Source organism: Electrona antarctica (assembly GCF_951216825.1).
Source record: "Electrona antarctica genome assembly, chromosome: 5".
Taxonomy (NCBI): domain Eukaryota; kingdom Metazoa; phylum Chordata; class Actinopteri; order Myctophiformes; family Myctophidae; genus Electrona; species Electrona antarctica.
The window spans coordinates 56,304,842-56,322,974 of NC_136810.1; the positions used below are offsets into that span (position 1 = coordinate 56,304,842).

The 18,133-nt window shown below is 43.9% G+C and overlaps 1 protein-coding gene across 1 annotated transcript in view; it reads left to right on the plus strand.

The window, feature by feature from the left end:
• The window catches only part of LOC306924061 (homeobox protein aristaless-like 4), a gene marked incomplete at both ends in the record, with an annotated part of 127,906 nt that overhangs the window by 46,877 nt on the left and 62,896 nt on the right, over positions 1–18,133 (plus strand). The window contains one exon of the mRNA XM_079502402.1: positions 12,431–12,744. Coding sequence (XP_079358528.1) covers positions 12,431–12,744 — 314 coding nt within the window. The remainder of the gene's footprint in view (positions 1–12,430; positions 12,745–18,133) is intronic.

The window sequence follows — 18,133 nt, forward strand, 5'->3', positions numbered from 1 at the left end:
TACAACTATAACTCAATGGCTCGAGCGAGCGGAAGTTTAGCCTAGCCTAGTGCATACGCACGTGACGTCATGAATGTCCGTCCACCTCCCATGAAAGTGCTGCAATTCCACATTTCGCCAGTAGGTAGTGGCAGCTTCAACGTTGGATAGCCTTACTGGGGGCTTGGCGTATAGCCAGACAACTATTCCACAATCTCCAAATTGCTATACCTGTATAGAGTCTGGAACAACACCATCCGAAATCCGAGCAAGGAAGCTGCCAATTAATGTCCGTTCGCGAAAATATACTTTTCAATTCCAGCTATAGCTATATATGCTTATAGATTATTTTGATTTATAGGATACATTTGTGCGACTGTAAAGACGAAACGGAAGTGCAGGGGAGGAGGCTTGAACTTCCACTTCATCACTTGCTCATGATCAGAGCTTCCGTTGCTCCAGACTGTATGACGGAAGCATTTGAAAATTGCGTTAGGCAGTCTGATGATGTGCATGCGTCATCAGCCGCGTCTTGCAACGCGGCTGATGACGCATGTACATCATGCGTCATCACAAGGCCGAGCAGTTGCCAGGCGAAAATAAAGTGATTGTCGACGTGATGAATGTGTTGCATCCAGGCACGTACAGAGAGTGTTAAAGAGGCAGGGGCTGAAATCCCATAAGAGGGCAATTTTGGCCCAAAATAAGCGAAAATAGCAGATCTACAAGCTCACAACGCGTCGCGCTGCGACGCGTTGAGAGCTTGTAGATCAGGTATTTTCGGGGCGCAACCCTGCACTCTTTATCTCCTGGAGATGCGGTGTAACGACATGGATTCCGAAAAACAAATTAGTTCAATGCAAAATGCTGCGTTCAAAGTTCAAGAGACTTCGGAGAAGGACAAAAAAACAATTCTCCTGAATGCTGGCTTCCGGTATGGCATGGAAAGGAAAGGATTGGGGCATTTGCATTTCTTTCACCATTGTGGTAAAGAGCACAAAGTACCTTTCTGAACGTACCAAGTATCGCAAGACTTCCCACCGTTTCCTGTCTGGCAGCCAAATATCGCGATTCGCGATACTTCGGAGCCAGAAACGATACCTGCTGCTGTTTAAATCCTCAGATAAAATGATATACTGTGCACTGTGCACATCGAAAAGTACGTGATTAGAAAACAAACTGTGGTATGTCTTCTTTTATATTCCCGAACCGATTATATGACAAAGGTCTCATTTGTTCATAAATAATGTTTGTTATGAGCTGGTCCAGCCGGCTCCATTCACTGCCATGTATTCATTGCACTTCCGGTGTGAGTTTGGCTCCCATGAAAGTGTCCATGAAAGTGTCATGGCGCAGCCCAGTCACGTGACCACTTCTCTTCCTTCTCAAAGCTTCCTTGGTATATTCCAAGGTATATTAAATGGAGGTAAGGTCACTGACGTTATTTTCGCTATCACGCAATTCCAGACAGCAGATTCGTTGCACCATTGGAGCCAAACTGCAGAATGCACTGGAGTCAATGAGAGCTCAGTGACCAGCTCATGAACAAACACTATTTCTGAATGACTGAGATCTTTTGTAAAGTAATCACTTCTGGCAAATAACAGAAGACCCCCGGAACAGAAACGATACCTGCTGCTGTTTAGATCCTCAAATAAAATGATGTACTGTGCACTCTGTGCACATCGAAAAGCAACTGATTAGAAAACAACCTGTGATATGTCTTCTTTTATATGCCTGAACCGATTATATGACACAGGTCTCAATGGTTCATGAATAATGTTTGTTATGAGCTGGTCCAGCCGGCTCCATTCACTGCTTTGTATACATGTCACTCCCGGTGCGAGATTTGGCTCCCATGAAAGTGTCATGGCGCAGCACAGTCACGTGACCATGTCACTTCCTTCTCTAATCTTTCTTGGTATATTCCAAGGACTGTCTAAAGAGGACGAGACGCGAAGACCGTACGGGCGACGCCATGTTGCTTATGGTGCTCCATGGAAGGAAAGAAACATGCGCAGTTGAGACCAAGGAAGCTGAACGCGGAAGTGTTGGCTGCATATAGCCCATTGCGCATGTTTCTTTCCTTCCATGGAGCACCATAAGCAACATGGCGTCGCCCGTACGGTCTTCGCGTCTCGTCCTCTTTAGACAGTCCTTGGTATATTCCAGGAAGTAAGTGAGCCCAGTGTCCATGACATCAGAGACACTGGGCTCACTGCTAAAATCTAAAAGATCTGAAACCACATATTTACACACACAAAGACCCCCAGAAAAGTGTTCTAAATCTTCTAAACGTCATTAACATTTTTTTTTTGGCAAAAAGGGTGAAGTTTCCCAAAGTGTCTTACTCAGGGACACTTGGACGCGACATACCAAAGCCTACACGGGTTGTGCAGTCGACACGCTGTGATTGGCCAGTCGCTGTGATTTACAGCCTAAACCTAACCCTAACCCTAACCTCAGTAAAACTATACCTAAACCTAACCTCAAGAAAACTATACCTAAACCTAACCTCAGTAAAACTATACCTAAACCTAACCCTAACCTTAACCTCAGTAAACTTAACTTGCCCGGGGGCGTGGTTATAAACACAACCCGTGTATGAATTAGTATGTAGCCACTTGGACACGTAGACATGGGTGGGCCGGGGAGGAGAACCGGTGACCCCTCTCTCTCTCTCTCTCTCTCTCTCTCTCCACTAAAGCCCCGAAGACTTGTCCTTCCTGTCCCTGCCGGCGCGGTGACATTTGCGTCCTCCGCGCCGCAAGAAACGTCACAGAGCTGCGCGTCTGCTGTGATGTGGTCGCTCTCCTCCAGCCCTCCAGACTGAAGAGGAGGTCTGTCAAATCTCCTCTGGCATTCACTGGATTCCCTGCGTTCCTTTATTTCCATTTGAAACGTTGCCAATTAAGTTATGAGCTGCCTCGACATTTAGGGGATGAGTTCAGCAGCAAGTCCTGCACTTCCAAATGACTGCACATGTTGTTGCTGTATAGGGCAGAAACCTCTCTCCGTATTCTAAGCTATTGTGTTTTTTTCTAAAACAAAAAATGCCTGGCTACTTGATCATACGTCACACAAAAGTATATTATTTTTTTTTATATTTTTTTAGCGGTAAATGGTAATTGGTGCATTTATATAGCGCCCGCTTTACATAGATTGTGCATTACATTCACCCCATTCACACACGCATTCACACACCGATGGCGGCGGAAACCATGCAAGGCACCAACCTGCTCAGGAGCAATTAGGGTTCAGTGTCTTGCTCAAGGACACTTCGACACTAACTCTGGGGGAGCCCGGGTTCGAACTGGCAACCTTGCCGTTACCTTCCGGCCACTCTACCCCTGAGCCACCGCCGCTCCGCGGTGCACACCACTCCAATGACTGGCCGTGTGTCTATAGGTCCCTATGTATGTTTGGAGTATGAACAATATACCACTGGGTGACCTAAAGTGGCACTGTTAAGCAGCCTAAAACGTGCACATGTACACACACACACACACACACACACCCTCAGGATTCAGCAAAAATAGCGTAACAGTTTGAGATGTTTCGGACAGAGTAACGTTAATGTCTGACACATTTCAATGATTATTTCGCACTATGAACGCTTTGTTATGAATACAATTGTATATTGTAGGCCTATGTAAGTATGTGACTACAATATGACTTACAATTACTTACAATACAGTTCATGGGTGGTTGTATTTGGTCATGTGATGTCTCACCCAGACACCGGATCGAACATGAATTTTGACCTGCTGGTCAAAATTCAATTGATCTCCCTGAGCAAGCAGGCAGGCTCTGTTAGCTCAATCGTAAAAAAAACCCAAAACAAAGTCAGCATGAAACCAGTTTCAAATCCGGGGTAGATGAGGAAAGTTACATTGTGCAGCTTTAAGATACATTTTTGCATCATCAATGATCCAGATGATGTGGGACAGACATTCCTCAGACAGGACAGACATTCCTCAGACAGGACAGACAACCCCTATTATAACATAAAAAAGTAGGAATTTAAAAAACTCCAAAAAGGTAGCACATCCAAAAATGAAATAAATGGCGGACAAAGTACTCACATTTCCGTTTCTTTATTGGCACACACCAAAAAGGAACGCTTACGCGTTTCGGCTATGCAGCCTTCATCAACAACCAGCACATTCATCAAGGATGAAGGCTGCATAGCCGAAACGCGTAAGCGTTCCTTTTTGGTGTGTGCCAATAAAGAAATGGAAATGTGAGTACTTTGTCCGCCATTTATTTAATTTTTGGATGTGCTACCTTTTTGGAGTTTTTTAAATTCCGACTTTTTGATGTATACTGGATTCGGGTTTGGCACTCCACTGAAAACCATTGCTGATGCTCAACCTCTTTTTCTCATTTAAACCCTATAACATATTAGGGGGTTTAAGCACAAGAAGCCCTATTCTGGGCTGCATGCATGGGGGCGCAAACATTCAACCAACATAGCAGATCTAAGCTTTTTCTTTTTTTTTAATATATATATATTTTTTATCCCACGATTTTGTAACCCATTTTTCACCCCTGTGTCAATTATCTAATGTGATCCTGGGCTCTACAGTCTACACACCCTCCGCCAACCTAGTCCCCATATATGGGGGACATGGGGAGAGCAACGGACTTGAACTCATGCTTCCTTCATGACCTGAGTGTCCAAGTTGCTCCCGATCGGCTTTTTTCCAAACACAAAAAGAAAAAGGAAGGAAGGATGAAACTCTGGTCAACCGAGTGGGTTTAAGTGGTTAAAAAAGCTCCCACAAAGTAGAAGAACAGTACACAGTAAAATCCTGTGTTCATTTATCCATTTCAAGTCAGACACTTTCATGAAGATAAACCACTTATTGCAAGGATATTGCATTACATTCGGTGGTGTGACTCTGCTCCTGTGATACTACAGATGATCTGCGCAGGGGCGGCGGTGGCTCAGGGGTAGAGTGGCTGGATGGATGGTAACTGCAAGGTTGCCAGCTCGAACCCTGTGGGCTCCCCCAGAGTTAGTGTCAAAGTGTCCTTGAGCAAGACACTGAACCCCCTAATTGGTCCTGATGTGATGGTTGGTGCCTTGCACGGTTTCCGCCGCCCTCGGTGTATGAATGTGTGTATGAATGTAATGCACAATCTGTGTAAAGCGCCTTGGATAAAGGTGTTATATAAATGCACCATTTACCATTTACCAAGCAGGACACACAATCTGAGATCCCCAACCCTCCTGAAGCAGAATCTAAGACACTGAGTTATTGCATGGACTTAACATTGAACTCTTGAGGGCAGAACGTAAGATACACAGATTTAATAATCAACATACTGAGCAGTGGCGTGCACAGACATTTAGAGGGGCAGGTGCTCAAGTTAAAAAAGGGCACCTTGTGCAGCGCGTGGAACCGGCCGGTTGCCTTAATCTATTTTGGGCGGGAACCCCTTTTGGTGTTAGCATTATGTTATGCTTTAGCTATTGAAAAATAGCAGATCTACAAGCTCATAGCGCGCCACCGAGTGGCGCGCTACGAGCTTGTAGGTCTGCTATTTTTGAAAAATCCAAAAAAAAAAAGATTATTATTTTATTTTTTTTCAAAAGGGCACATTGCCAAAAGGGCAGGGGGTGCTCTAGCACCCCCTAGTGTCTATCTGTGCACGCCACTGATACTGAGTATACTGACATTGACAGGGACTGAACACCACACGGAGGCGGAGGCTGGGGAGGTGGAGGTTGTTTGATCACTTATAGTCACTCGAGACAGACTGTAGACTAACGTCAAAAGAGGGTGCTGTTTTCTCCTTTATTTGCCGATGGGCTCTCAGATCGTTTGATGCCCGACGCATGATTTGGGATCGCACAGGAATGGTTGGCACGCAAGTTTATAAGTTCATTCACTTCAGTTCACGCTTCTCCCCCTCTCTCTCTCCCCCAATCCATGAGAGGTGCGGTGACGGTGAGCTTTCGGTGTTTTATGAAGAGTGAACAACGTTCTGCTTCAAAAGACCCCCTAGAATGGATCATATAGGACGTACTGGATTGTGTGTTAACCTGTTAGCGAATGAGATTGAAGGGTGAATGTGGGGAACAGCCTGACTGCGTGCCGTGTCGTGCATGCCTGAACTATCCGATTTGTAAATCCGACTGCTGCGTATTGCATTTCCCACCTCGTGTAGCCTTATACCCATTCAGCACGGGAACCCCTTTTGGTGTTTTAAGGATTATGTTTAGCTATTGAAAAATAGCAGATCTACAAGCTCATAGCGTGGCACCGAGTGCCGCGTTATTTTTTGAAGAATCGTGAAAATGTGGCGCAAATCCCCGATGGGGGTCTGCGGCCGATTACATTATGATTTTTGGGGTCCTTGATATGAAATCATTTGAGAACCACTGACATAGAAACAGGATGCCAATTGAGGCTCAAAAAATCAGGCTCTGCCAGTGGGCCAAATTGATTGCCAAGTACACTTTTCAGTTTGCAGTCTTCACACACACATACACAGATCTCCATGTGGGACACCGGCTGACAGTTAAAACTGGTGCTATGACAACGTATATCATTAGGTTCCCAAGTTGCATCGTTCCCAAGTAGGCCGGTGGCCGACTGCGACGGGCACGTACAGGTCTAGTTTTATAGAATATGGAGTCTGGACCCATGTCCAAAACCGGTTAAAACCTGTGCCCAGCGAACGAACGGCACCGACACCACACAACGCCGTCGAACCAGCAGCACTTTCTCCAGCCCGTCTCGCTCAACGTCTGCTCTTTAAGACCACAACAAACGGCCGGCTTTGTTCAGAAGCCCCTCCAGATACGCAGGAGGGCCGTGCCAACACAACGACCCCCCCCCCCCCCCCCCCCCCCCTCAACCGCCCCGGGGGCCCACGCAGAGCCAAGCCCCTCTCTCTCTTGCTACACCACGCTGACTACCTTGACTGTGTGTTTCCTGCTGGAAGTGAAACAGACAGACCCCCCCGTTCCCCCCCCACACACCCCTTCAGCGTCCACCAACATGCCTTTTAGAGAGAGAAAGAACGCCATGCTTGAGTGACATATCGTTGCTGTCGGCCAGAAACCTCTTATTTCCATATAGATATAGACCCCTGCATGTGACGAAGACCTCGTAGTGTCGAAACGCGTTGGTCTCTCTTCTTGTTGCCTTGCTCGTGAAAGACGGAGTGCCTTGGAATAGTTTTCTTTTGCACGTCTGCATTGTACAGCGTTTAGGAATTAAAGCGTTATTCATATAGTCTGGATTTTCGGTGGTGAGGTGACCACCGAACTACAACATGATGTCACGAGCCGTGGTGAAGAGCAAACCACTGCCACACCGCCCCAGCCCTTCTCTCTGTTTTTACTCAAACACCGCTCAACGTTATTTCAGCTCCGGTGGTCACCTCACCACCAGAGCGGTGGTCACCTCACCACCGGAGCGGTGGTCACCTCACCACCGAAAAGCCAGACTATGAATGAGCCTTAAGCAGTACTACTTTTTGTATTTTTTCTTTTTTAACGCCCCGCTTGATCATACATACTTCATGCACCATCACACACAAAGGCATCAAAAGTAGCAGATTCGTGAGCTTGAAACGCGCATCGAGCTTGTCGACCTGCTATACCTTTGCCAGTTTTTATTTTATTTGAATAGTGAAAGGTATTACGGTTTTGGACATATGAGTTTTCCACCTCGACAGAGACGACATATATATATACCTGTGACAAGCGAGTCCTTTAGCCTGTAGCAACAGAGCTGGTTTGGATTATAGGTCACAGACTCACACAGCAGCAGCAGCAGCAGCACGCCACCCTATATATATGAAAGTGCTCATTTCTGCTTTTGGCAAGATTGTAAAAGAAAATCGCCGTGGTCTTTGAAACCGGACAGTTTGCACACTATAGCAGAGAGAGAGAGAGTGACTATAGAAAGGTTGGAGAGAGAGTGAGAGAGGGGAGGGAGAGGAGGGAGAGGGTCGATCCACATGAAAGACACACGACGAACTTATAAACACGACCTCCAAAATGCCATGCAGGCTCACTGCTTTATTTACAAGAAGCATGCAGGAAAGAAATGTGTACCTCGGTTAAGTTCCAACACAAGCGTGAACACTGCAAGCGTGCGTGTATGTATGCATGCACACCCGCCGCACGCACATGCGTGCACTATACACACACCCGCACGCACACACCCCCATGCACGCACACACCCCCAGTACGCACACATGCGCGCGCGCACACACACACACACACACACACACACACACACACACACACACACACACACACACACACACACGCGCACACGCACGCACACGCACGCACGCGCACACACGCGCACAGTCGCACACACGCATACACGCACACACACACAAAGAGAAGTGTTCAAATATTGCTTAAATAGATATTTTTCTCAGAAATTTGTGGACTAAAAAAACAACTTTTTTTTAGACTACTGGTACATGAAAAATGGGTCTTATTTCACATTTTAGAATGGGCTTCAGATTTGAAGATGTGCCATGATGTAGATTAGAACAACAGTGATTGTTAACCCATTCTGGACGGGAACCCCTTTTGGTGTTTTAAGCATTATTATTATGTTATACTTTAGCTATTTTTGAAAAATCTTGAAAATGCATGGTGCAAATCTTTGAATATATTCTTTCAGTGATTTTTGAGATGGGGGTCTGCGGTCAAATACAGATAATTCTGGGGGTCCTTGACATGAAAAAGGTTGAGCACCATGCACCAATATAGAAACCTATAGGTTTTTCAGAAAACTCTTAGGATTTAGAAGCCTTTTTTAAATCAACGTGACCCTGAGAGGGTATACATACAACCAAATGGACCCCTTGCACTGAGGCTTTCTATTATGCTAACGTATTATTAACCAATTATAATTAACCAAGGGGATTTGTAATGTGTTTATTTGAAAATGTTTGGGGGGGGAGGGGGGGGGGGGGGGGCTTTAGAACTATGAAACACTGAATGAGGTCATCAGACACAAACGTCATGTAATGAAATTAAGTGTTCATTTTAATCTATACGGAGCTAGTGCATAAATGGAACCAAATGGACCTGCATGTAAGCCATGAATGCAAGCGTCCGTTTTCACACACGACATTATATATAACCCAAAGTGAGAGAAAGGTGAAAATAACAGATTAATGGATATGTAAAAATGCATGCAAACACATGCACACACTATATATATATATATAGTGAGAAAAAGATTAATGGTAGACCTATAATGTAAACACACACACACAGGCACACGCACACACACACACACACACACACACACACACACACACACACACACACACACACACACACACACACACACACACACATACACACACACACACACACACACACACACACACACACACACACACACACACACACATATACATACATATATACATATATACATACATACTTACTTACACACACACACACGCACACACACACACACACACACACACACACACACACACACACACACACACACACACACACACACACACACACACACAACACACACACACACTTATTGTATTTATTTTTTACTAAAAGTTGAGGTCATTCAATTACACAGTGTAAAAAGATGCTTTGGTTCACTAATAAACATGGTATATATCATTATTGTAGTCTCGTTAATGAATGCCTGCACAGCCAGACAGGAGGCTGCTGCATGCCGGGACATTTACTGCACCACAGCTACACAAATGTTCAGTTATTATAATGGTCCTTTTTCGCTGTAAGTTAGCTTATAGCCTATAGTTTCTTTGTAGCCTATTTAGAAGCAGAGGCTAACGGGTTTAACCTTGAAACTAAATACATCGACCCCGTCAAGAGATTAGGCCGATATACAATTTACGTGTGTGCACTTTGATCTTTAGAAATGGATCAATTATAGGCCTAATTGGGCTAATTTAATTCTCGACCGCTGTGTCAGATTTGGAAAAGACGAAATGTTTAGTTATAGGCCATATTTAGGGACAATAATAAACATACCAGTTGTAGGTTTGAACTTTGAACCACATCTTTAATGACGGTTAGATATTATGTTTAATGTTTTAATAATTTCATGTTCGGCGGCGGCGCTCTTTTTAATTGGTTTGTGGATATAAAAATAGTCTATAAACGATATAATCATCAACCATTGTCTAATAATAATTGTACTGCAATGAATTAAATCCATATAACGCTTGCTGTCCTGCATCAGATTATGGATGTCACTGTAATGAAACCAAAGTATGAACGAAGTGTATAATATTGTCCTCATTAGGTGTTAATAAAATTCACTCAAGTTGTTTCAGAAAGGTTTATTTAGTTAAAGCTATACTGACAGCTATGGCTGCACATAATCTGGTTTATTAAAATAATGAAACGCATCCAGGTCGGTATATGTTCTAGAATCACCCAAAAGAAACGGATGAACTTCTCACTTTTATTAACCCAAACGTCTGTAATTGCTATATGTCATCATTTATAGCAAATTAAATTAATTTACAGCAAACTATAAGCTATTTAACGTTAATTAAAATAAAGATTAAATCTCGAAGATAGTTATACCATTAAGTCACGATTTAAAATGAATTAGCCTATTTAAGTATAAAGCATGCCGGTTCTGACATGGCGTTCACATAAATGATCCAAATTAAGTGTAAATTTCAATTAGATAATATAGGCCTATTATGGTTCCAATTAATAGCCATATAGGATCACGGTCACAATATAAGCAATTTCCTTTCCGTTGTTTTCTTAATTTACCTATAAGCTACAACTCTATAAACATAACGACCATGGACATGGAGTTTGATAGGCCTACCAATTATTTCACATATTCCATTTTTTTGTGACATACAAAATGCACACATAGCATATATATATATATATATATATATGTGGAAAAAAGTATAGCCTACAAAAAAAATCCGCGTCACAAGGTTAAAGAAATGCTCTATTCATGGAGTCAGAAAAAGGGCGACTGCAGCACAGTTATAAGATGTCTTTTAAAAACAGCGTTTTAACGAGTCCAAAAGAAATATATTGTTGTTCAGTTCAGTCCTCTCTCTCTCTCTCTCTCTCTCTCTCTCTCTCTCTCTCTCTCTCTCTCTCTCTCTCTCTCCCTCTCTCCCTCTCTCTCTCTCTCTCTCTCTCTCTCTCTCTCTTCTCCCTCTCTCCCTCTCTCCCTCTCTCTCTCTCTCTCTCTCTCTCTCTCTCTCTCTCTCTCTCATGTAAAAAAACATCTTATGAGCGGCGCAGCTCCGTGAAATTGCACATAGTCTATCAAAGCGGTTATATTCATCTGCCGTAATCACATTAATGTCACATGCGTGTTTACCAAAAAAAGAACCCCCCCGACCTCCCTCTCCCCCCTCTCTCTCTCTCTCCCTCCCTCTCTCTCTCCCCCCCCCCTCTCTCTCTCCCCCCCCCTCTCTCTACCCCCCCCCCCCCCCCCTTTCTCTCTCCTTGACCTTCCCATTTATTTCTAGTGGCTGGTGAGGTGATGATGCTTTAGAGCGGGGCCGTCTATATGCTCCGCCGTACGGGGGTGTCGCACCCCCCCACCCCAAAAGAGTTGATCTATTCAAGCCTTGCTTGTCTGGCTTGTATAAAGATCTGCTCTTTTTTTGAGGCGAGCGACACCCTTCGTACGGCCGAAGTATAACCCGGGCATAATAGACTTGACCAAGGCCTTTACTTTTCACACACACACAGCGACAGAGACTCTGTCTGGTACAAGGCCAGGCCATAGGCATTCAGATTAGCGTCATTACTATTCACCGACAAACCTTAAGGGGGCTTTCTAAAAGCATTTACTATTATTATCATCAGCATTATTATTATTATTATTTCTTTTCTGTATTCAAACTCCGCAGACTCTGGAAAACATCTGATTTCATTGTCCTAACCAGTCCCAGATGCAGAGGCAGAGAGGAGAGGAGAGGAGCAGGGGAGAGAGTGAGTGAGTGTGTGTTTGTGTGTGTGCGCGAGGAGTGCGTGATCTTTGCCATCAGTGTGTGTGAGTGTGTGTGTGCGTGTGTATGAGAGAGAGAGAGAGAGAGCGAGAGAGAGAGAGAGAGAGGAGTTTTTTGCTCGGGAAGAAGATCGGGGGGAAGAAAACAACGAGAAGAACTTTTTTCTCGGCGTCCCATGCATGCGAACTTGGGGGAAGAAAAAAAAACAGGAGGAAAGAAGAAGAATCGTTTGGATTTTTATTTTATTTTGTATTTTTCATATATATATTTTTTTCCCTCCCCCTTTTTTTATATAGTTTCTAGGTATGAACGCGGATACATGCGTCTCATACTGCGATATGACATCCATGGATTCATATTATAACACGATCACCAACAGCACCGCTCCGGGCGGCGGCGGCGGCGGTGGAGGAGGAGGAGGGGGAGGCCGGGGCGACCACCACCACCACCAGGGCAACCCTTTCAGGACATTCCAGGCGACCCCCGAGCCCAAATACAGCCCCGTCGGCGCCGCCGGCTCGCAGTTCCTCCCCGCCGGCGGTGGCGGTGGTAACAAGGGACCGGGCCAGGGGCACCAGTCCTCCCGGGGGAGCCCCGTGCACGGCGCGGCCTTCCAGCAGGACTGCCAGTCGCTGGACGGCACGGATCAGGACCATGAGAGCACCTACAGCAAGTACCACCTCTTCATGCAGCGGCCGTCCTGCAAGACTCCCCCCGAGGGAGGCAAGCTGCACCCGGACAGCAGCAGCGGACACAACGGGTCCCTCATCTCATGCTACGGTGAGTGCAGTCACAGTGCCTATAGAGCAGCAACCCGGCCTTTCGGGGAGCCTTTTGGTACCTTATTCTGTATTTGAGACCGACGTCCCAAATACAGAAAAGGTACCCCAAAAGGGTCCCAAAAGCTTAGCCAATAGTCCCGAAACAACCCTCCCCTTCTTGCCGGGAACAGAGGCCATACATGCAGCCATATATGAGTTATGTTATAATGTCTGTGTTGTTGGATCAAGACTTTTGTAAAAGTTTAGCAAAAGTCAGACTCAGATCAAAATATAGTCTATATGATTGTCTTCTTGATTCAAGGCTATTAGTCTGTTCATAATGTTGTAATTTGTTTGTTTGTTTGTTTTTGTTTGCACCACACAATGCCAAAGGATATTAGGCTACTGTTTTTGTTTGACCATGCACAAGCAAAAACTTTAAATGATCATTCTTTATGAAGAAAATAATATTCGTATATGAAAGAATATTATTTAGATTGGAATGTTGTGTATATAGACAGATACTCTGGTTTTGATGTAGATATAGTTTATTTGCAGCAGTTGCATATAGTTTGCGTTTTATTTGATTTTGCACTATTTTACGTGCATGGTCGTGCATGGCATCACTGCAGGGTTCGAGGCCATTTTTGAGAGGCATGTCTTAAATGACAATTTAGACAAAATTCATGTCTAGATTTGTAAATGACTCAATTGTCTCAATTGGACAAATACAATCCCGAATATATCGAACAGCATGTCACCGTTGTGTTCAATGGAGTCAAGTGCTTCATAAAGCGATAATTAGGTTTGTAGTTAAATTGCAGTGTTCAATACAAGTGGCAAATGTGCTATTTATATATATCTGCCTCCATGAGTAGCCTATATTGTTATTATTATTATATCATTTTAGACTCCAATTATCTGACCTCATGCAGCCTATATATAATATAGCCATAGTTTATCAGTCCGAATAATAACAAAGCCGCCCATCAATGAAAATTATCTGCAGGAGTTGTCAAACCAATTACTTAATTAATTACTTAATTCATGTAATATTAAATGTATATATATAGGGCCAATAACCCACATTATGGTATAGCCGCCCTAGCGCAGGTGCTGACGACGGCCTGGCGCGCGCGCGCGCGCGCACACACACACACACACACACACACACACACACACACACACACACACACACACACACACACACACACACACACACACACACACACACACACACACACACACACACACACAGTGTGGTCAGCCCTAAGCCCTATATAGAAATTAATTTCGTGGTGCATGTTTTTGACCATGCACTCCAGATCAAATTCGGGGGAGAGAAAAAAACCCATTTTAAAACAAATAAGTATATAGGCATAAGTCAGGGCATCTTATTCATTTTGTATCGCGTGTTCTGCACACGCATGCACATTTCTTTAAAATAAAAACGAAGCACTGGCTGTTGTGCAACTGTACAGTAGCCATATATATTACTAGGATGATCTACGGGCGTACAGAACATTGGCACAGCCATAATTCAAGCAGTGTGTCTTTTTGCAGCTCGACGACGGATTGGCATTCTCCTCCTCATCTCCTCTCCGCGAATGTTATTGAGTCAGTCTGTCTGTGGCACTATATAAAAACGCTATTTGTGATAAACTAAAAAGGCTTTCATATTATTCATGACGATGTAGAGACCATGCAGAGAGGTTTATATGGGAGGGGGGTGGAAAACTGAGTTTAATGCGCAGAAGTTGAAACGGAATGTGGATGCAAAGAGAGAGAAACAATGTCATAAAAGGTCAAAATCACAAGCAAGCGTACAATACAATAGCTATTGCGTAGTATTTCACTAGAGGAACTGCAATAGTGTTACATTTATTGTTGGGATTCATTAATATGTTTATTGAATATATCCGTGTTATTATGACGGCGTTTTCAACAAGAAACCGTCACACTTTGACAACATAACTTATAGTTTGATTATAAAGTGTACACGTCTCTGTAATGTAGTCAGTCAAGTGCGCTCATCTTCTAATAAATTCATCAAAACAAAGCTAAATGGAATCTAAACATGCGAGGGAAAGAGAGGCAAATCACATGAACCCAGACCAATAAAAATATCTGATCTTGGCAAAACAGAATTAAATTCAATCTTATTAAAGTAAATAATGGAATGGGCTTTAATGGAACCAATTACAGCGCATGCATGCAGGGCCTGCTCTACAGTAGATTTGTGTGTGATTGAGTAACGACAACGATATGGCGTCAGCCAAGACCTGCATGGCGGCTGCTGCCAAAGTACATTCATAAAATGCAAAGCAATTTGCTTCACATGCAACAATATAAAGGTCTGAAAAGTGTTTATAAAATAACAATAATAATTAATATATATATATATATATATATATATATATATATATATATATATATATACATAGGCCTATACACACACACACGCACACACACGCACACACACGCACGCACACACGCACACACACACACATGCACTCACACCCGGGATTAAATAAATTGTCTGCAACTCTGCAGATTTGCTCAAACAGGTCATTTATGAAATGATTGTTTGATAAATTCATTAACAAATGTATCTAATTTGTATAACGCCAAGAGTTTACACAAATGGAACCAAATGGACCATTATGGGACCATTTGGTATCAAATGTAGGCTATACCCTTACACCCTCAGAATTACAGTATGGACCACAATGGAAACAAGTCCCAATGGGGCCTTTTTGTGTTATCCTTTTAGCATAACCTTGACTGTTAACAATCATGGTTGATAAAGAAGTTTTGAATTAATCAATCAATTTAACTCTGAGAGTGTTTCAACATGGACCCAAATGGACCCTTAACACAAAACTGCATGCCACCATTGAACTGGTATTATGGTTCCAGCCTGAGTCGCTGTGTTCCGTGGATTTGTTTGGTCACTCGTTACTCAGTCTGGATATAGGCTCCTATCTCCAAAGTAGGCGGGACATGCAAAAGGGTGAAATGGACCCGTGGCTTCTGATTGGTCTGTGGTGCGGGTTGGGGAAAAAAAACAAAACACCAGTTTGATGTCGTATCAATGCGCTAGTGCTGTTGTCCTGCAACGTCTCCTTATCATTCACTAAACTCACCCCACAGTACACAGCTACTGCTGTTGCCCTGCAATGTCCCCTTATCATTCACTAAACTCACCCCACAGTACACAGCTACTGCTGTTGTCCTGCAACGTCCCCTTATCATTCACTAAACTCACCCCACAGTACACAGCTACTGCTGTTGTCCTGCAACGTCCCCTTATCATTCACTAAACTCACCCCACACAGCTACTGCTGTTGCCCTGCAATGTCCCCTTATCGTTCACTAAACTCACCCCACACAGCTACTGCTGTTGTCCTGCGACGTCCCCTTATCATTCACTAAACTCACCCCACACAGCTACTGCTGTTGTCCTGCGACGTCCCCTTATCATTCACTAAACTCACCCCACACAGCTACTGCTGTTGTCCTGCGACGTCCCCTTATCATTCACTAAACTCACCCCACACAGCCGTCCCCTTATCATTCACTAAACTCACCCCACACAGCTACTGCTGTTGTCCTGCGACGTCCCCTTATCATTCACTAAACTCACCCCACACAGCTACTGCTGTTGCGCTGCAACGTCCCCTTATCATTCACTAAACTCACCCCACACAGCATGCTGTTGTCCTGCGACGTCCCCTTATCATTCACTAAACTCACCCCACACAGCTACTGCTGTTGTCCTGCGACGTCTCCTTATCATTCACTAAACTCACCCCACACAGCTACTGCTGTTGCGCTGCGACGTCCCCTTATCATTCACTAAACTCACCCCACACAGCTACTGCTGTTGTCCTGCAACGTCCCCTTATCATTCTCTAAACTCACCCCACACAGCCGCCACTTTTCTTGTACTACTGAATCTGACAGTGGTCTATATAATTAATGTTTACTTTTTACCGTAGGTTTAGTCTCGATCTGGCGCAATTTTTTCCAACAGTGCATGGACAGAGTGGCGCTGGCTGATGACGTATCAGCAACAACGTGGCTACATACGGTAACAGGTGGCGTTATGAAATGCGAGTCTGCTGCCTCCTGCTGGCCAGACTGAGTAGCGACGCGACAAAACAACTCCACGGAACCCATGAGCACAGCGACTCAGCCTGGAACCCAGACTAGAACTCCGGCGCTGTCGCTTCACTGTCAACAGGATGCACAGGCCTTTTATTTTGAAAACCCAGAAATTCACCCCGAATTAACCCAAAGTAAAAATCGTCCGTTACCAATCTGTCGCCCTGTCGTAACTTGAAAAGTCATCAGAAGCGTTAATATTGTAACTGCTGCTTTTTTTTAATGAGCCCCTAACATCGACGTTTAACACGATCTTTAATAACCGAAGATCGTGGCTATTAAAGGATTATAGGAGCAGCCATCTTGGTTCCGGCAACACGCTTTGTTTTGCTAGTTATGTTCACGAGCGCAACCTATATCACAAACCACTATAAAGACCAGTGCTGTCACTGATCATTTGGTTGCCCTACGGCAACCGAAAACCAAACCAAAAACCGATGAGATGGCACCTTTGTGGTACAGTTGGAGGCCATCGATATTGTCCTTTTCTTTTTGCTGAGGTTTGCGTGATCTGCGCAAAAGGACAGTTAACCCATTTTGGGCGGGAACCCCTTTTGGTGTTTTAAACATTGTTATAATTTAGCTATTGAAAAATAGCAGATCTACAAGCTCATAGCGCGCCACCGAGTGGCGCGCTACGAGCTTGTAGGTCTGCTATTTTTGAAAAATCGTGAAAATATTTATTTCAGAAAACTGGAGGATTTTTTAAAATTTTCAGGTCACGCCTAAATGGGTCAAATGATAAGGGACAATATCGGTGGCACCCAACTGTATCTTAAAAAAACACAACCTTTTTACGTTTGAACATTTTGTGTTTTTTTCTACTATCGAATTGGTTTTTAAATGTTTACATGCATGGTCATGTTTCACCTCTGTTCTCTGGACTGGTTGATAGACTTCCGAGCTCTGGTAGAGCAACCACACAAGCCTCAACAAGTGGTAACTGTAATGTTCCCAGGTGTAACAACTCATTCGGACAGTCTGCCTTCTCAGTAAAGGGAGCAAAACCTATGGAACTCTTTGCCTACGGTTCTAAAACTAGAGACGGATGGTAACGTGTTCTACAGAGGACTCAAACTATGGTTGAAATCAAATCAACTGTGTTCACATAGCTTGACTGGTTACTAGAGTGATTATGTTTACTTGTGTATTGGAGATTATGTAATGGGTATTGTAATTTTGCTGTAAATATTATTAGAATGTATAATGTTTTGTATTTGATTGGGTGTTTTTTAAACTAG